The 20,228-nt window shown below is 56.2% G+C and overlaps 2 protein-coding genes across 2 annotated transcripts; both read right to left on the bottom strand.

Moving 5' to 3' along the window:
* Window positions 1-3,363: 3,363 nt before the first annotated feature.
* On the bottom strand, window positions 3,364-6,749 carry E2F1 (E2F transcription factor 1). Its single transcript, XM_068419741.1, has 7 exons — window positions 6,558-6,749; window positions 5,863-5,953; window positions 5,028-5,247; window positions 4,422-4,574; window positions 4,186-4,300; window positions 3,865-4,069; window positions 3,364-3,614 (listed from the first exon to the last, which is right to left on the bottom strand). The coding sequence occupies exons 1-7, from the start codon at window positions 6,747-6,749 to the stop codon at window positions 3,364-3,366; spliced, it is 1,227 nt and encodes a 408-aa protein (XP_068275842.1).
* A 5,379-nt stretch (window positions 6,750-12,128) lies between these two features.
* PXMP4 (peroxisomal membrane protein 4) lies at window positions 12,129-19,727 on the bottom strand. Its single transcript, XM_068419635.1, is given in 5 exon segments — window positions 12,129-17,453; window positions 18,318-18,516; window positions 19,071-19,133; window positions 19,532-19,650; window positions 19,653-19,727. Coding segments are annotated over 5 exon segments (720 nt in total). The 3' UTR covers window positions 12,129-17,189.
* Between the last annotated feature and the right edge of the window lie 501 nt (window positions 19,728-20,228).

Here is a 20,228-nt window from a genome sequence, read left to right as displayed (position 1 = left end):
AACCAGGCAGGGGAAGCCCTGCAGCAGCAGGGACAGAGGATCACCTTGCCGGGGAGCGTGGGAAGGAGCTTGGGCGATGGCGGGGCTCTGTCGTGGATCAAAGCAAAGCCCTGGAGGGCCTTTCTGCACTCCCATGTTGCTAAAATCCGTGCTTGGTCCCTCTCGGGACGCCTCGGGGTCAGCACGGGTTTCAGCGTGGGAAGGAGCAGCTGGAAACCGAGGGCAAAGTCCAGGGCACAACTTGTGCCGGCGGCAGGAGGCAGCGGGTGCCCCCAGCTCCTTCCATGGGCGCTTCCAAAGCGCACCCCGAAGGCCACCGGCAGGGAAGGGGACATGGCCTCAGCCCCAGTGGTGGGGAGGACACCAGGGCTCTGCTCTGCTCCCCAGGGAGGGGCACAGGACCACAAGTGAGCAGGAATTAAATGAAGCACCAGCTCACCAGAGTCCCGTGAATAAACGACGCTGCACTTCACCTCCCGGAGTTATTTCCCTGCTGAAGAAACACAAGTGGTTTTCGGAAGTGGAAATATTGAAGCGTGGGGCGGGATGCAGAAGCAAGGCAGGCAGCGCTGGCGGGGACGTGGCATCCCAGACAGACGTACCTCAGGGGCCTGTAGACACCCCAAACCCTGCCCGGGCCCTCCAAGGGTGATTAGATTAAAGGTATCAATTCTGGCGAACTTTATGCTGTGTCAGCATCTAACGCTGCCCCCCCAGCTGCTGCCAGCCCGTCCCACAGCTCATCCCGCTGTTGGACTCCTCCGAGCCCAAACCTCGCAGCACGGGGACAGGAGAACCCACGGCTGCCTGGGCTCAGCACCGCGCCCACATCCAGCACAGCTCAGCCTGTGATGCCCACCCGCCCACTGCAGCCTTTGCTGGTGCCAACGGAGCCGCCACAGCAGCCCGACGGCACCGGGCACCCCCAGAGCTGGACAGGCACAGGGTCACTGCCAGGGAGCGGGAGATGGGAGCAAACAGGACCCCTGGAGCACACAGGATGGGTGCAGGGTGCCCATCTCCCGCACCGAAAAAAAGCATCCACGGTGCAGACAGCTCATAAACCAGGCAGCGCTCGGGGCCGCTTCCCAAAGCCACCATGTGCTCTTCAGAAACGAGAGCTATCATCAGCTCTTTCTCCAGCAGTTCAAAATAGCAGGAGGGAAGCCCTTCAGCTGCATCATGAATCATCCCCGGGAGGCAGAGCAGTTATTTTTATGGTGCTCTGGCTCACGTAGAGCCGCCAACGCGTTCCCCCCAAGACGGGCTGTGCTGCCGCAGCGGGGGGTGCGGTCCTGTCCCTGCCAGGGTCCTGCTTTCATGGGGACCGGGAGTCCCAAGGGCTCATCATCCCACGAGGTTCCCTATTAGGGGAATGTGATGGTGAATGAGGGAGGGGATTCTGCCCCTCTGCTCCGCTCTCGGGAGACCCCCCCTGCAGTGCTGCGTCCAGCTCTGGGCCCCCAACAGAAGAAGGACACGGAGCTGTTGGAGCGAGTCCAGAGGAGGCCACGGAGATGCTCAGAGGGCTGGAGCCCCTCTGGTCTGGAGACAGGCTGAGAGAGCTGGGGCTGTTCAGCCTGGAGAAGAGAAGGCTCCAGGGAGACCTTCTAGCCCCTTCCAGCACCTGAAAGGGCTACAGGAAAGCTGGAGAGGGGCTTTTTACAAGGGCATGGAGTGACAGGATGAGGGGGAACGGTTTTAAACTAAAAGAGTGGAGATTTAGATGAGATATGAGGAAGAAATTCTTCCCTGTGAGGGTGGTGAGACACTGGCCCAGGTTGCCCAGAGAAGCTGTGGCTGCCCCCTCCCTGGCAGTGTTCAAGGCCAGGTTGGATGGGGCTGGGAGCAACCTGGTCTGGTGGAAGGTGTCCCTGCCCATGGCAGGGCGGTTGGAACTAGATGGTCTTTAAGGTCCTTTCCAACCCAAACCAGTCTGTGGTTCTATGATCAGAGAGGTTTGCCTTTGCTCAGGGAAAAAGGGCAAAGTTGTGCTGATGCTGGGGGTTAACTCGCTCGTGGGAACAGCCCTGCAGAGCTCAGGACATCACCATGAGCCCTCTCCCTGTGCCCGCTGGCTCCCGTGACAGCTAAGGGCCACCTTCCCCTCACCGGGTCTCACCCCTTTGGGCAGCACTGCAGATCACCATCACCCTCCATGAAAATGAAACTAAAAGGGGGAGAGGAGGGACAGATCTTGCCAAGTGTGGGGGTGAGGGTGCGTTGGCACAGGGCAGTGACACCTGCTCGTGCATTTCAAATTCAAAATGGACAAAAAAAAACAAACCCACAAAATAAGCCCAAAGCCCCGTGCTTTCTCACGTTGGGGTCCCCACCACCACCTCTAAAGCCACCAGCCGCCCGACCTGCACCGAAGGCCAGTCAGTAGAAACCTTTATTAAACACGAAGCTCAGAGGAACACAAGCTTGTTAAAAGGCAGTAAAAGTGAAAGTGCGTCTCCAGCCTGGCCCCAGGGGACCCCAGGACCCCCTTCTCCTCCCCTCCCAGCCCCAATGGGCCAGAGAGGGGGAGACGAAGCTGAATGGCTGAATGGCTGCGTGGGCAGGGGAAAAAAAACCTGGAGACAGCGTTGGGTCCTCGCCCGTAGAGATGCCCCCGCCCCGGACACCCCTGTGTCCCCCAGAGGGGACACGCACATAGTCCCAGGGCCACCAGCCCTGTCCCCCTCCAACAGCCACCTGCCACCACAGTGCCCTCGCCAGCAGCCCCATTTCAGCCACAAGCAAAACTGAGATGTGCCAGCAAGTCCCCAGCGGGACCCTCCATGTCCCCCCCACCAGCACTGTCCCCCCGCTCCCTCCTGCCCCCTCCGTGTCCCAGGAGAGCTCCCACACGCCATAAATAATAAATAAATACCCCACACTCAGCTGGGCTGCAGACAGCCCCCCACGAAGGGGGGGACAGCCCCAAGCCAGCACCCCCCACCTCTCCACCACCCCCTTCCCAGCATGACGAAACCTCTTGGCACCCCCACTCTGCTGCACGGCCCCCCCCTCTCCAAACCCCCCCGGAAATTAAACGCTGTCCCCAGGGGACAAAAATAAATTAAATCTATACACAGGGCTGCTTAAAGCTCTGTCACGGGCACCCAGGGGTGGGGGGCAACGGCTCTGCCCTGATCTCCCCCCATGATCAGGGCCCTGCAGGGGGTCCCCCAAGATGGCACCCCCACCCTAGCATCCCCCTTGTGGGGCTGGACTGAGGATGGCACCGGCCCCCACCTCTGCTGGGGGGGGAAGAAGGAAATATTGCAAAAACGGGTGGGGAGAGGAGGAGGGGATTCTGCAGGGGCTGCCCCCCCCGAGGCCTGGCAGTGCCCTCCCGAGCACCCGGGCAGAGCCTCAGAAGTCCAAGGGCGTGAAGTCCCCGAAGTCGCAGTCGAAGAGCTCGCTGACGCCCTCGCCCTCCTCCAGCCCGAAGTGATAGTCCTGCGCCTGCGGCGGCGACAGCGCGATGAACTCGTCCGCCAAGAAACCCGCAAAATCCTCCCTGCTCTGCTCCAGGAGGGCGTCCATGGAGGCCAGCGGCGAGAGGCTCACCTCCTCTGCCGGGCACTTGCTGGGCAGCGCGCTCGTCCCCGGCAGCAGCGTCTCTGCAGGGACGGGAAGCGGCCGTAAATCCCACAGTACTTGCCAAAAAATCCCCAAAAAAGCAGTTTTGGGCGATGCGAGAGAACCTGCCTTCCCCCCTCCCTGCCCCGGCATCACCCCAGCTCCTCGCTTGTGCCGACAGCGGAGGGGCTCACAGCCACAAACGCAGCAAGAGCCCCTGGCCAGAGCCACCATGCCACTGCTCCAGCCCCCGTCCCCAGTGCCCCCAGTGCCCCCCTGTCCCCAGCCCACCTTGCTCTCCGGGCAGCAGCGGCATGTTCACGTCCTGGGCGGGATGCAGGAGCGGGGAGGCTCTGGGCTGCAAATGGCCAGGGGATGATTCCTCTGCGGGGGCTTTGAAGGGGCTCTTGACAGGGCTACAGACCCCCGAGCTGTCCTCAGGGCAGAGGAAGACGTCGATGGGGCCCTGAGTGCTTCGCACAGAGACCTGGAAAGCCTGGGGAGAGGGGAGAGGAGTGAGACGAGGAGGCGCGAGGATGCCCCGGGGAGCCTGGGCTGGGCCCCGCCGAGGGCTGTGCGGACACGGGGAGCAGAGGGGTGGCCCCAGCTCACCTCTGCCGGGTCCGAGACCTGCAGCTGGGTCTCTGGGGGGGCTTTGATAACCATCACCATTTGCTCCGAGGGGTCCACGATGCTGCGGAGATCCTGGCAGGTCACGTAGGCTGCGGTGTGACGGGTCAAGGGGCAGACACGGGGACATTCACGCGGCAGCATGGCTGGGCTCACCGCAGGGCCCCAGCGCTCCCCCCACCCAGCCAGCCCCATCCCAGCCCCGCTCCGAAGGATATTGCTGGTTGGCGGGGTCCTCGGTGAGCAGGCGCAGCTGCACCGTGCACGTCTGGATGAGGTCGTCCAGCTGCCGCTCGGCCGCCTGCAGCTCCCGCAGCTCCTTCTCCAGCAGCCGGTGCCGGCCGGGGGCCCCCACGGTGGCCTGGCTGCCCCTGGGGAGCACCGCAGCCATCAGGAGCCAAACCCCACGGCTCCCTCTGCCCCACACCATGACTGGCCCCACGCACTGTCCCCACCTGGGCCAGGCTAAATCCCACCCCGTACCCAGGGAGTCAGCCTGGCAGGGATTTCCCTGGGGTCCCCTCCCTGAGCCTGGATGCAGCCCCCCACTCCCTGGCTGGCTCAGGGACCCCAAGGGGAATTGCAGCCGACACAGGGATACCAATGCTGGGCAGCCACCCACGCTCAAGCACAACCCTTGCCTGAGGCCGTGGCCCCCGTGAAGGGGGAACCACCACTCAACCCCTGAGCAGATGCTCCAGTGACACCACTCTGAGCTCCTCCATCCCAGCAAGACCCTGGTCCACCCCAAGCCCAGTCCAGGTGGCTCCTCCACCCCATGGGACAGCCAGCCACAGCCCCACGAGCCCGGCCCAGGGACGTACAGCCACTGGATGTTGTTCTTGGACTTCTTGGTGATGAGCTGGATGCCCTCGAGGACGTTGGTGATGTCGTAGATACGCCTCTTCTGCACCTTCAGGACCTCAGCCGCCCAGTTGAGGTCCACCACGCCATCGGGCGACTGGCTCAGCAGCTCCAGGAAGCGCTTGGTGGTGAGGTTCAGAGAGGTTTCGTAGCGGGACTTCTCCCCAGGAGACTTTGCCCCTGCCAGTCACCGAGGACAACAGTGATTTAGCCACAAAGGAAACCCAGCGCTGGAGCTGAGACATCCCAAAACACCCTGCCATGCTCTCAGGTGGCTCATGGACCAGGGACCAGGACTGGGACCCCGAAACCAACCCATCTGCTTTCTCAGGGCAATGGGGTGAGCTCCCCACGTTCTCCACGGGAAGGATGCTGCACGACTTCGTGTGGGCTCTGACACCCATGCTCAGTTGTGACCACAAGCTCGGCTGTGACACCAGGGTGACAGGCAGGGCTCAGGGGGGAGATGATGGAGGGTCCAGGTGACTCCACCTGGGACGCTGTACTGACACCGTGCCGGCAACTACAGCTCCACCCCGCAGAGAGGGACAGAGCCGGCGTGGTGCCCAGCAGAGAGGCAGGACAACTGTGACAGCAGCACAGGCTGGAGAGAGAGCGACCAGAAACAGCCCAGCCCCAGGGACAGCCTCTCCAAACCAACGCGAGGGGATGGGGAGACGCAGCCAGGGACGAGCCCAGAGGCACAGCCCAGGCCGGGGGCAGCAGAGCGGGGCTGCTGACCCCCTGCTCGGGGCTGGGCTGGCTCGGGGGGCTCAGGGGGAGCAGGGCCGGTACCTTTAGCAGGGTTCCTGGCCTTGCCCCGGCCCACCGGCAGGCTCTCCGCTATGTACTGGTGATCCGTCTCCAAGTTCAGCTTCCTCTTCACCTGCAAGGGATGGGGCTCCTCAGAGGGGCGGCCACGGCCGCGGCCCCGCTGCCCGCACAGCGCTGGCGGGTGGCTGCGAGAGACCCCCCGAGGGACCCCCCCGGGGGCACGGCGCTGCGGGGGGTGGAAGCCCCCGCTCCCGGCAGGGACGAGGTGATGGGAGGGGCAGCGGGGACACGGCGCGGGGCCGCGGGGTCCCCCCCCCAAAGCAGGCGTGGGCCGCAGGAAGGGGAGGCAAAGCCCGGCCCAGCGCCCGGGCGGGCGGGCGGCTTCCGGAGCGGCAGCCGGGGGAAGGGCCGCGCTCGGCAGGTGTGCGGCGTGGCACGGCACGGTACGGCACGGCACAGCACGGCTAGTATAGCATGGCACAGCTGGGCACGGCATGGTATAGATAAGCCACCTATATGCACAGCCTATCACGGTGCAGGGAACAGCATAACGCGGCACGGCACAGCCTGGCACGGTATATAGCCCGGCTCGGTATACAGCCCGGCTCGACGCGGCCCAATATTGCACGGCCCGGTACACAGCACTGGCCCCGCGGGGTCGCGGGCTCCGCACCCCCCCCCCCGTCGCCCCTCCCCGTCCCGGTTTCGGGGGTTACCGGCGGGCGACCCAGCGCGGGCCGTCTCGGCGCGGCTCCGGGCCGGGCGGGTTGCGGCGTAGCGAAAAGCAAGAGGTCGGTGTCGGTGTGTCCTCCGCCCGCGGGCTCCTCAGCGGCGGAAACGATGAGGAGGTGCGGGGAAGCGCTGCCCAGCAGCGCCGCCAGCCCCGCCGCGCCGCCCGCCGCCGCCATGGCTCACATGGCCGCCGGGGCGGCGGGCGGCGCGGCGGGCAGGGCGCGGGCAGGGGCGCGGCCCATGCCGGGGGGCGCGGGGGCCGCTCCCGCTCGGCTCCGCGCCCGCTGCCGCCGCCGTATTGTTCGGCGCGCCCGGCCCCGCGCGCGCCTTTGCGCGCCAAATCCTTTTTGCCGCGAAAGCGGCGCGAGCCTCGCCGAAGCCCTCTCATTGGCTACGTCCGCCGCTGGGTACCGCGGCGCGGGCGGGGAAGCGCTTTCCTATTGGTCACCGCCGTCGAAGGGACGGGCGGTGCCACTCGCCTATTGGTCGGCGGCGCCAGAGTGGGGCGGGGCCGGGGCGGTGGGGCGGTGGAAGGGGGGGGAACGGCGGCGGCCGCCGCCGTTCCCCCCCCCTCCCCCGCCCCGCCGCCCCCGGAGTTCCCACCCCGAAGCAGGGCGGGTCTGGCGCCTGGTAGCCCGTCACGGGCGTCCCCTCGCCCACCCCCCCGCAGTAATCCCGCGGTCTGCAGGAGCGAGCGGGCATCAGGGGGTGCTTGGTGGTGCTGGGGGGCAGCTTCGGGCAGGTCTCGTTCCCCGGGGGGATGTTGAGGCTCTTGTGCCGTGTCAGAGGGATGAAGGGAGGGGATCAGCGTCGTCCCGTCTCCCTTCCTCGTTGCAAAGGTGGCCCAAGACCACAGACAAGGCTCGTGGGGCTTGTATCAGCACTAGTGTGGCCAGCAGGACTAGGGCAGGGATCGTCCCCCTGTGCTCGGCACTGGCGAGGCCGCACCTCGAATCCTGGGTGCAGTTTTGGGCCCCTCACTACAAGAAAGACCTTGAGGTGCTGGAGTGAGTCCAGAGAAGGGCAACGGGGCTGGTGAAGGGTCTGGAGCACAAGTGTGATGAGGAGCGGCTGAGGGACCTGGGGGTGTTTAGTGTGGAGAAAAGGAGGCTGAGGGGAGACCTGATTGCTCTCTACAACTGCCTGAAAGGAGGGTGTAGTGAGGGGGGGTCGGTCTCTTCTCCCAGGTAACAAGTGACAGGACGAGAGAAAACAGCCTCAAGTTGCACCAGGGGAGGTTTAGATTGGAGATCAGGGAAAATGTCTTCACCGAAAGGTTTATCAAGCACTGGAACAGGCTGCCCAGGGCAGTGGTGGAGTCACCATCCCTGGAGGGATTTAAAAGCCGTGTAGATGTGGTGCTGAGGGACATGGGTTAGTGGTGGCCTTGGCAGTGCTGGGTTAATGGTTGGACTCGATGATCTTAAAGGTCCTTTCCAACCAAAACGATTCTGTGATTCTATGACTCTGAGCTCTTGATACAGCTTGAGGGGTCCAGCTCGCCCAGAAAGATTGGGATGCTGTAATCTGCTCTGTTCTTTGCTGGATGATTCACGGCATTTTGTGTTTCCCAACACCGAACAGCTGTGGATCTCGGCAGCTTCTTCAGCACTAGTCGATAACCCCTTGCAGGGCGGCACGGAAAAAAAGCTCTGCTAGAAGCAAAATGCGCACTTGACCGTGCGGGCAGCTATCTCCAGCGGTGGGCCGGGGCCGAGGCCGGGGCAGAGGGGATGGCAGCTGGAGCTGGGAGCGGCCCTGCCACGCCGAAAGAGATGATAGTCCACCCACGAGGCACTGCACAGGCGGCTCCCACCATCGGCATCCCCCGCGTGCAGGATGCTGATAACCCTCTGGCCGCGTGAGAAGGCAAAATGAAAAAGGAAAAAATATAAACATCCTTCTAAGAAAAAACCCCGCGTTTCAAGCCTAGGCCTTTCCCAGGGCCCAGAGATGCTGAAGCTCATGGGCAAAGTGTGGAGCGAGGGTCTCAGCCAGGCACCCAAACCCCCTCTGAGCCGAGCCCAGGGTTTATCCCCTCTGTGCCCCCCCCAAGCTGCCCCACACGCCCCCGGGGAGCCCCGTGGCCCAGCACGGTGGCCCCCAGCCCCTTGCCGCCGCCGGGCAGGGCTGTGGGCCAGCGCCGGCTCTCACCCCGGCCCCGCTGCCAACCCCGACCTGCCTGGGACGCAGGAGATGGGTGTTTTTTCCACCAGTGCGTGGGACGCAGGAGGCATTCGCAGCGATGAGTTAACTCCTCCGCTGCAGAGCAGATCCCGACAGGCAGGCAGTGCCCCTGGGCTGCCCCAACAGGTTTCAGGCTTTAAAGGATTTTACGCTGGGTACTTTGGCAGTGGCTGCGATTCCAGGACAGCCAGCGCGGAGCAGTGCCGTGATTCCCCCGTATCCCTACACCCTTAAATACACCAGTAACACATTGCACGTCCGTAATCAATCATATCGCCTCTCCGTGCCTCATTTCTTCATCAGCAAAGAGCAAATAGAAATGCTGCCTTGCTTCAAGGAAATTAATACAGTTAATTAATGCTTGGCCCTTCTAATATTCAAGGGCCCGCTCTCCAGAGCCCTTGCACCGTAATATCGTCATTACTGTGAAGCATAAGCAACAGTTAGACCAGATGTTTGCACATAGTTAATGTTTCTTCCATCTGGGGAGGGGGGAAAAAGGCAACCCCAACGGCTGGGCGGGAGCACATGGCTGGCGGTGCTCTCCCTGTCCCCGGGGAGCCTCGGCCAGGCGCTTCCTGGGGTGACGCAGGGTTTGGGACACAGCTGCTGCACCAGCTGCTCCTGCTCCGCTCACAAAGGCTGGGTTTTTTTTTTTTCCTCCCCTCTAATTCATGCGGGAGCTTATTCGGGGGGGAACAGGCTGTGCTCTGCCTCCCTCTCCCCTGAGCCACAGTGCTGCCTGAAGCTGCAACTTCTCCAAGGCTTTTAGGGCTGGCAGCACTGAAAAAGGGCGGTTGCGAAGACAAATGAAAGGCAAATGCTGGTGGGAGAAGGAAGGGCAGGGGCTTTTCTTGCATGCATATGAGGGAAAGCAGATGAATCCCGTCTCCTGCACAGCTGCAGCCTCTTCCTGGCCTCGCCAGCCCCGCTGAGGAGTGGAGACGTGCTCCCAAGATTAGCTGTCTGGCGCGTGCTGCACAAAGATAACGTCCTGTCTCCAAGGCCCCACTCGGTCACGGAGAGGATCAGGAAGGCTGTTCATACACTTCGTTCCCGGCCGGATTTACCCCGCAGCAGTCACCGAGTTCGGGTGGGTTTCAGCTGCCTCGCACATCCAGACAGACCCAGGCCAAGGGGTGTCTGCTGGTACGTGGGCTGCAGACGGGGCCAGAGCTGGTATCTACACTGCAAAACCATCTCCTGGCAGCAGGAGCAGGCAGGAGGAGAGCTGGCAGGATGCAAACCTCAGTTAACCTCAGCACGTAGGTGTCCCAGAAGCACGTTTACTGTCCTTGCCATCCGTAGGGTGGTCCTGCTTTCAGCAGTTCCCACGCGGACTGCGCTGAGCTGTCGCGCTGGAATGACTGTGTCACACGAAGGGAGGGAAGTGTCACTTCCCCGGTGTCTCCTGCCAACGCTCCTGCTCCCAGCACTTTGGTTCCGATGACGGTGAGCCAAGAGCATGGCACGCCCTCGCTGCGAGAGGACCTGCGGAGGGGACAGGCAGTTGGGGAAAGCCCAGAGCCCCCAGAGCCCTGCTATCCTCACCTTACTGCCCGCCACCTCTGTCACCTTAGCCACCGCCTTTTTTTCTACCAGAACCAATGTGATTTTCTGATAGCACAACTAGAGTAACTAAAGCTTGCTTGCGGCAGCAGGAGAGCATCACTAGTTTAGGTGTCTTCTCTCAGATCCTGGTCCCAAAAGCCAGGAACTGACCGTTCCTTTGCATCTTGTTACAGAAGACTACACCAGCAGTTCTTCTCTCAAGACATCAGGTCAGCTACTCTCTTGGATGCCGGGCACAACAGATTCAGGAGTGTTATTTCTCTTGTATGACGGCATCTGTTTTTAAAGCTGACATTAAACCTTCAGTAGAAGCAATAGGGGCACAGAGTCTGTGCGCCCCCCAATCTGCTCCTCCCAAACAGGGCAATCTTGTTCCAGCCTCTGTAAGACAGAGCAGGCCAAACGCCTGCTTCCCACACCAGTTGCTAAAAGCCACTCAGTCCGACAAGGCTCCTCGACTTCCTTCACTCGAGGCCTGCAGAGGAACGGAGAGGCTGAAGGGTTTCTCTCCTGGCACAGCGGTACATTGTGCCAACAGCCTGGGAGTCATCACGGAGTACATTTGGGAATAAGCCCCTTGATGTTGCCTTCTGTGCTTTAGCTTTTAGACTTAGTAACTCTAGCCAGGCCAAGCTCACTTCCCAGCACGTTCAGAGCATGGTCATTGGCACTGTGAACCCACAAGGCAGCTCAAGTGTCAGAGCAAAACCCGTAGCTCACTCAGAGCTTCACTTGGAACACAAGAAGGGCTCAGGTACAGTATGATGCTTTGAGAGGGGAAAAAAAACACATTAAGATAGGATGACATCAGTTTGGAGGTGTTAATTTGGCTTCTCATGGGCCCAGGCTGGACACTCCAGCGTTACAGCAGCTACAAAGCAGGAGGTTTTGTCTTACAGCTACTCAGCGCTCCCCTCAGAGGGACCTTCTGCCGGGGATCAGGGCCTCCCTTACCTGCCTGTGCCGCAGGGAGCTCCTCACACAGGGCCTGCTTTATCTCCACCACCACAGCTGTTGCCTCTACGGCATATTCTCTCTGTAGCTCTTAGCTTGGAAGAGGCAGCAAAATCATCTATACGCATCCTGATTTTGTCTAACTATTCGTGTATGTCCTTATTTTGTTTAGCTAATGGGTGAAGCAGGTTCAGACTCCAGTGCCTTGTACCTGTGCCCTGCTCTGGCAGATGGTCCTGCCTGCCCTGAAGCGGAGCATTTGGGCAAGGACCAAGCGCGCAGACTGAAGCCAGGACTCCACATGCTAGCAGGGCAGTCACCAACAGAGCTTCCTCCAGCTGACTTCCCTTTGAGCAGTTGCATGCTCTCTGCAACCACTCGCCTGCCTTCCTGGCAGTCTGCAAGGCAGCACAGAGCCGTCTGCCCTGTAACCGTGTCCCCCCAGGAACACCCAAGGGGACAGACGGACTCTTTGCTAGCTGCCATGCCAGATCCGGTCACACTCTTCCCATTTACACCACGTTTGAGGTGCATCCAGTTTGTACACGCTCCGAACCTCCCTGCCTAGCCCCAGTTTGACTCACTTGGTCTGAAGATACGGCCACGCTAAGCGATCCGAGCAGCTATGGCATAGGGAAGTTCATGCTTCAAAAAAAAAAAAAAGGATTAAACCTGATGGCGTGGTCAAAGCGTGCTGGCTGTCACCTCCGAGCTGGTAACACGAGGGTACAACCCATCCCAAAAATGCCCTCCCTGCATGACTTCTCTACATACAGGACTAGCAACATGCAATAATTAAGCATTACTTCATATATTTTAGCTTAATAATGATGACAGTAAAAAAAGACAAAAAATTAGGGTTTTATTATTATTGTTATAGAAAGCACAGGATTATAACATTCAAAGAGTGAATATACAGAAATAATCTGCAAGTTTGGCAGAAAGTCTTGGATCGATGTAGTACACCGACTGCACAAGGAGTCAATTCATAGTGGACAGAGGTACTTCAACCCCCCTGCCCCCTCTTTCACACACTTTAAAACCAAAACCAATGCTTGTAGAATCTCCTACAAGCATTCTGATCAGCATAATTACACGTTACCTGAGTTTATGTTCTTAACTTTATTCTATGCTGTCAGAAAGTCAGGGCCTGGATTACACAGCAACTATAAACACAAAATATATACCAAAAGCAGAGGTAATAACACTTGCATTACAGAGCATTTAATTTGTTTTTCCCCCTTCTCATCACCAGTCTCATAAGGAAATGAGACAGATGAAAATTCTTCTAAGTAAAGAAAAAAAAGTTACCTCCTCCAACAATCTGGTATGAACACACAGGTTGAAAATTCAAGATTAGCACCCCTAAAATATTAACAGTGGCAGACAGACATTACGCTGGACAGCATTACACCTTATTTTCTCCCCTCCCTTATCTGCTGGATTTCAAAACCAACATCAGAAAACCAAACACATTCTGCTCAGGTTGGCATGATCCAGGATGACAAACACAACCTGACAAATAGGACACGGCATGCGGCTCGGGGTATTATCCAAAGGTCCTCTTTGTGCTGATGCAGTGAAAATTAGCTGGAGTCACAGCAGTTTCTCCTGTGTGAGGGTATCTGCATGGGGTTCTGGTTACTCCACTAGCACCAGCCATCCATGACGGCTCCCGTCTGGCCGCAGAGCTTAGTGTGCACAGGGGATCCTCGGCAGTCACAGGGGGTCCCCATGGACACCTGGTCTTGGTCTACTTCAGCAGCCAGAGATCATCCCCGCACTTCTACTCCCCACCCAGCTCGGTTTAAAGCAGAGCTTGAACTACTGTACCAGGGCAAGAAAGTCTTGCAGCACCAATATCAAAGCCCTTCTGCAGCCTCTCGCTCCTGACCAGCTGACCGGGGCAGGGGTGGTTATGGCCCAGACACAGGGACAGGGACAAAGCACGCCGTCACGCTGCAAACACAGGGTCACACCTTACAGCAGCCACAACCTCCCTAAGCGCTCCTCTGTGGCACTAACTGGACAAGCACAAGTTTTTCTTTCAGAAATATCCTCCCCTTAACTGAAAGGATCGAATACAGCACAGAAAACCTCACCTCAACCAAATGTCATGCACCCATTTGAATTTCACCTTTGTTAAATAATGTAATTGTCCCGGAAACTGTTGTTCAGCAATCCTGACAGCCAGCACTAGCACCCAAGCTGCCCTCCAAAGAGAAGTGAAGCACAGTGGGTATGCTAAGGCAGCATGCAGCTTGCTTTGTTCCTTCATAAAATAAATGATTAATAGCTCGGTATAGTCAGTCTGCTATTCAAAGCTCGCTGAAAACTTTTGATCAGTTTGATTCATTAACCTTTAAAACTGCCTCCAAAAGAGGCTTAAAATCTGAAGGAGGAGCATCACTTTAAAATGAACACTTCAATTTTATCCAGAAGTCCTAATTTTTTGACAAACTGAGCTAAGTGTTGAGACACTTTGCTCCTCTTTAGAGGCGCTCAGCATCTCACAGTCAGGTGTTGAGGAAGAAATAACAAGGGAAAAGAAAGCTGATGTGGACAAACAAACCCACGATCATCTTAAAATTCAAAACCGATCAGAGCTGGGGGGAGAAATGGCACTTCTTTGTGATTCTTAAGCATTTGGCCGATTTGCAGGTGGCTCCCCAACTGTCTCTTTATTTCTTTTTGGGTTTAATGCTAATAAAAAAGGAACACAAACAGGGGACTCAATTCCCCACACAATGCGCTGGGGGAGGGCAGGGAGTGTAACTTCTGTATCGAAAAGTCTGACTCAGACAAATTACTTCTAGTTCACTTCCTTACTACACGCCCGCATTGTTCCAACACCTCGGCAGCATAAGGGGTCCATCCCCAGCTATCTGGTCACAGCAATGCGGACTAGTGCCGTTAAAGAACTGTTCCAATTACTTCCCTGGGGAAAGAAGTGACTTGCAGCTTAACGTCCTGCCCCAGCGCAGCAGGAAAACCAACCGCCCGCAAACGCCCGGCTAATGGCTGCTGCGGCACGGAACCCGCTCCCGGGACGGGCTGCAGTTTGTCTTCCAGGGAGGGCAGCTGGTTCCTGGATCAGAAGTACAGATGGTTTGAGGCTCGGGCATGATTTGCTTTGAAAGTGAGGTTGGGGATAGATTCCTGAGAGAAAAAGGGCGTTCTGAACCAAGGATGGCTGGCAGCCACTGCTGCCAGGATGGTACTAGAAACTTGCTGCTGGCTTGGTTTTGCCATTTAGAGAGGGCAGAGATACTACGGCAGCGTAAAAAAGGACAGGACAGGTCACTCGTCCTTCACAGGGCCAGAGCAGTGCTTCACAAGCAGCCACATGGTTGCAGTGGCAGAACTACTAGCAGAAGAAAATGACTTCACCTCTAAGGGAATCACAAGCCTTTCTCAGAGAAAGGAACGCCAGCTATAAATTAAAAAGGTTAAAAACTTCTTACAGAGACAGGGCTCACACAACCAGCCTGCACCATCTTTTGCTACAATAATTATACGTGGTCAAGGATTTGCAAGTCTAATAGTTCTAGGGAGAAATTCTCAAGCCACGGCTGTCACATTCTGGAAGGGTTTTCTGACATCCCATCAAAGCTTGTACGAATTCAGCAATATTAGCAGAATATTAGCATTCTTATTTGGAGCAATACTCAGGCTCCTGACAGAGTGCTGCACTTGTGCTGCTTCAGATATCCAGCAGCAGCACAAATAGACACGATATTTATAAAGAAATCAGACCTCACCTGTAGCTTCAGTATTTTTTCTGTACTTGAATATCTAAGCTTGTCTACACCAAACAAAATATTTAACTACAAAGAAACAAAACCAATTCCTAACTTCTGTACTTTTCCCGGGGTCTATCTGACTAAGTACTGACTGGTGTTCAAATTCAAGTATCCAGTACAGCCCGTAACAGCAGGTGACGTTAAAAGCTGAAGGTACCACGGACAGTTATTGTGGCAAAGCAGTACATTGTCTTTTGGGCACCGATGATGAGTACACCATGGATTTGCATGAGATGAGCACAAAGAAGCTTCTGCCTCTACACTGGAAGATCTCACGGTGAATGTAGTTAGATTCAGCATTAGATTCAGTTCAAGAGCCAGAAGACTCTATTCCCACTTGACCTGAGACACTCAGGACACGATTGAGTCCCAAACATCACAGCACCGGACAGACTATGGGGACAGGAACATTTAGCTCTCCCTCATGCTAACACAGAAAAATAGAGAGCAAAGCAACACTCAGAAGATGCATAATAGCAATAAAAGAGCTTAGGAGGCCAAGGAAAAATGACCTGAGAAGAAATGGAGAATATTTTTCTACTCAGAACTTAAATGTACTGTTTTGGTTGTACCATTAAATACGACAAACTGCTAGAGCCTGGAGTGTAAAGAGACTGCAAAAGACAACGACGAACAGCATCAGTGGGATTGTGAAATGACTGGGTCAGGTCAGGACGGAAAAGCAGACAGGTACGGGGAGAACCGACCTTTTTAAAACGAGAAGTATAGAAGGAGCAAATAAAATAGTCCTGATTGAGACAAAAGGGAACAGTTAGCACAGGGTGCTTAATGACTCTCTTGCAATATCACCACATAAACCCAGTGTGTCAGGAATTATTTTAATATTCATAATCAAGCGAATGGTATAGTGTTATACGGCAGTGTAAGTGCTTTGTACTATGAATAGTTTGATTTTATTAATTTTAAAGCAGCTTTTCTTCTTTCTCAGCTATCTAGTCCATCTTCTGTTAAAGCCCAATGGGTGCTGCACTATTCCAGGGGCCCAGCAGTACATTTTTAAGAGGAAGATTCACTCGTATATTCATCCGTGGGCTCAACCTGGCTCAGCAACAAGCCTGCACAAACTACAGGTACATTCAAGTTTGATTACAGCTAACACATGCCACTGCTGTGGAGGGCAGATTCTGGACCTAAGAGAAATGCATGTGCTTACCTCCCACCAAAATAAAAGTGCTTATTAAAAGTGTTGTTTGCTTCTACGTATGAAGTATCCAGTGTGATATCTGAGGGCGTGCAATGTGCCTCAGCCTGTTTTCAAATGAGTCTAAGTTGTGTAACTGGTTTTGGTATTTAGTTGAAGCAACTTTTAAAAACTTTACAAGTAGAGTTTAAAACAATGACAGGGTTTTAATGAGTGCAGTCTGCAGAGGGACAGGTTCAGCCCAAGTGCATGAAAGAAACCAAGCAAAAACAGTCCTTCTGAGCCTGATCTACCAGGCTTGTACCAGACAATCTTAACCGTTGTTTTCTCAAACATCTTACTGAGATCTTTTCCTGAGGGAAAACTGCAGAGAAACTCTCTTAAGGAGCACACAACTGTCCTTGTAATAGTTTAAACAAGATTTCCAGTCATCCACAGAAATCAAGAAATTACATCCCTGCTGTCAGCCCTGAGCAGGTCCCCCACTCCCACCACACTACGGTGAGCACAGCAGCACAGAAAAACGCCTCTGTCTTGTGAGCATTCAGACAATCCCCAGAACATTTTTTTCATGATTAGACATACTCCCCACTTACTGTCAGGCTGTCATTTTATAAGTATACTTAGTTTCTTTAAAAAATAAACACACGTACTTGTAGGGAAAATAAGGCCTCTTTTAAAACAGACTTATTTTAACTCAAGACTCCCAAGGAATTTTGGTCTCACCGAGGACTGCGACATGTTTCTGTGGGGTATTTACTTGCTCTAAACAGAGCCAAGAGAAGACTAATCGGAACATTTTGGCCAGGACACAAGAAGCAACTGTGCTTGATAGACGTTAATTTAAAAAAAAACACCAGTCAAGAGCCACAGAATAACCTTTTCCCTTAGCTGCTGGAAGGTGCCATCCCATTCAAAGGTGTTTTACAATGAACTACCTACTTGCTGTCTGTCCTTTTGTTATAAATGAGGAAGTCAGAAATGTCATGCCATACATTACTGTCATCATACAGGTAGGTCATGGAGGACTGCAGAGAAGGCTGCAGAGTCTGCCGGTGGTATTCAAAGAGCCAGAGAACTGTCCCCCATATCAGAGCAGCAACAAGTGGAAAGGGATCCTGCTTGGGCTGTGGGATGTAGCCCTTTTCCACTGCCAGCCGAGACAAGCCGAACAGGATACGAGACAGCAGGTACATAACGATCTGCACGAAGAGAAAACCCAGAGGACATTAGGTGAATACCCTGACCAGATATACTAGCCCGGTTAAGTGATTTAGAAGCGATAAGCCAGAGAAGAGGGGTAGAAACAATTTACTCAACAGCAAACAGGCTGTAGATTCACATATCAAGCAGTCTGCGTAACTGGAGATGTTTTGTGTCTTCCCCACGTCCTCAAAGTCCTACTCTGCCAGTGCTCTAATTTAGTAATCAACAAGTTACACTTGATGCAACATATATTTGCAGTTGCACAACTCTTCTCTTTGCTCAGTTAATGCTACCTCAGATGCTGCTGCTGATAGCACAGTCACAGAGCAGCCCTGCTAACCTGCCAAGCAGATACAAACGCGACAGACTGGGCGCATCCTAAAACCAGACTGAAGGTATGCTCTTGCAGGGGACTGCATACGTAAAACACTTCTGGTTAATCCCCATCTGTGTGTTTTACTGACTGATTAATCTGTGACTGAGTGTTAACACCCAAGTGGGCAGACTAGGAGCACACACAGTCAGTCACCACAGCTCAGATGATAGGTGGGGTAACCCAGCGGCTCTGGATTGTGTGCCTGCCTGCCTGCCTGCCTTCCCAGGCGTACAAGGGCAGCTCTGGAGGCAAACCCGGGCCTTTAGCTCTCCCGCTGCACACGGAGGCACACAACCACCTCTAGGATTTGAGCATAGCGCAGCCAAAACCAGAACTTGTGCCAAGAGAAATACGATAAAAGAATGACGCTACACGGTAAGAACCACCAGAAACATGCCAGGCTACACCAACTGCTTCCTGGCACACGATCATCCATCTGTTGGGGTTTTTTTTTGTCAAGGAAACGTTCAACAAATGCATTTACCTGGCTGTTGATGGGATTGTTCTCACCGAACACTAGCCAACCTCCAATGCAGGCTGCAAAGAAAGAATGAAATGGAATTTTTTTCCCCTGTAGTCGGGACTGCAACGCCATCAGCCCCTTGTAGGTGAACACAAAATAGGCCAAGTTCCGGGAGTGAGTGTACGTAGCCTGAGCAATCGATTTCAATTTCTCTCTTAAACTGAAGAAAAGAAACAGACAATTAGAAGAGCAAAAAGGCAGCACCACTGCAGTCCCTCAGCCTGGACACTACGCCCCGTCTAGACTGATAGCTCGGGCACCCGCAGAACATCTGCTTTGTGAGGGAGAACAAATCCCTTCACCTCTGGCTCACTCATCAGAATACCTTCAACAGCTCAACTTAGACTGTGGATTCTGCTTTTGTCTAATTCTATGAATAGTCAAGGAGCCTTTCTTTTCGTTACTTTTTATTTTTTTTTATAGCTTGACTTCCCTTATTTGAACGGAGAGCAGAGTGCTGCTGTTTGCACCTGCTAATTTCTCCCTTGCCCCTGGTTCTCCTCAACCTTTACTCAAGTGGTTGATCCCCATGAGCATGTGTATTTGTGTACGTGTGAGCATACGAGTTGTCCTGCTTAGCTACCAGAACAACAGGCTATGACTGTGGCTCGTGTATCTTTCTGCTTTTTAAGCCCTCTGGAAACATGAAAGATTGAACGCTTGAATAAAAACATTCTAAGCAGTAACACAGAAATACAGAACTACGGCTCGTACCTTCCACTCTTGAACAGGAAAGTCATCACCAGGGCATGTGGGGCACGAATTTTTGCTCCATAACTGTAAAAATGAATAGATATTTCACACTTTTTGCGTTGTGCTTATTAAATGACTGTATTTCTATTCTATTGACAGCCAAAAGATGATACTTAAGCAACGACATCTTACTTTTAAGTCAGCCCGGCAGCAGCAGCACACCAAACCAGGGGCCCAGGCCACAGGCTTAAGGGAACGTGCACCCCGATAAGCCAGGCCCAAAGGGGACCCCAAACCCGGTTAAAACCCCGCCTGTGGGTGAGGGAGACGGAAGCCCCTCCCCTGAACCCCACCGCAACAGCCCCGGCCTTCTTACAGGACAGGAGGGCGCAGGCGGCCTTCCCGCGGTTCTGGGGGCGACTGGGCCCTGCGGGAACCGGGACACCCCTCCCCACACCCCCGGCCGCCCCCGCCGCACTCACACGGCCCCGTTGCGGAAGCCCTTGATGACGGCGAGCGCGGCGCGGTAGCGGCGCTGCTGCAGGAGCGCGTTGGCGGCGCGGAGCAGGGCGCGGGGCGCGTCCCCGCCGCCCGCCATGGCGCGTCCCCGCCGCCACCGGCCCCGGCTGCCGGCGGAGGGCACACATCCGGGGGCGGGGCCCTGCCCGCCGCGCGCATAGGCTCTCCCGGCTGTCCATCGCTTCTCTTGGCCAATAGGCGGTGCCACCCTAACCTCTCATTGGTGGGGAGCATCTGTCCTGCAGCCAATGGGGGGCGCGCGGAACGTCCCGCCCATCGCGTCCCGCTGAGGGCGGCGGCGGGGCAGCGCTCGCGGCTGTCGGCCCCACGGGGCGGCCCGGCCCGGCCCGGCGCGACGCGGGTCATGGGGCTGGGAGTGCGGCCCTCCCGCGGCAGAGGCGCGGCGCGGGGGCTCCGCGGACCTTCGCAGGCACCGCGCCGGGAGCCCAAGCGGGGCAGGCGCGGCGGCCGGGCGAGTTCCCGCCCTTCTCGGCGGGGCCCGGCCTCCGCGGCCCCCCGGGGCTCTGCCGGAGGCGCCGCCGCTCCGCCACGGCCAAAGTTAAACGCGACCCCCCCCGCCAGGCCCTGCCGCGCACGCCGGTGTGTCGCTGCCCGTAGCAGCGGGCCAGCCCCCGGGCCGCCCCCCCCAACCCCCGCCCT

Source organism: Nyctibius grandis, chromosome 28 (genome assembly GCF_013368605.1).
Source record: "Nyctibius grandis isolate bNycGra1 chromosome 28, bNycGra1.pri, whole genome shotgun sequence".
Taxonomy (NCBI): Eukaryota; Metazoa; Chordata; class Aves; order Nyctibiiformes; family Nyctibiidae; genus Nyctibius; species Nyctibius grandis.
This window is presented reverse-complemented; position numbering and strand designations above follow the sequence as displayed.

Coding starts and splice junctions, on each gene's coding strand:
- E2F1 (XM_068419741.1), bottom strand. CDS start 6,749: ATGGCGGCGGCGGGCGGCGCGGCGGGGCTGGCGGCGCTGCTGGGCAGC. Junction 4,575..5,027: donor AAGAACAACATCCAGTGGCT/GTACGTCCCTGG, acceptor GGTGCTCCCCAG/GGGCAGCCAGGCCACCGTGG. Junction 4,301..4,421: donor GAGGACCCCGCCAACCAGCA/ATATCCTTCGGA, acceptor GACCCGTCACAC/CGCAGCCTACGTGACCTGCC.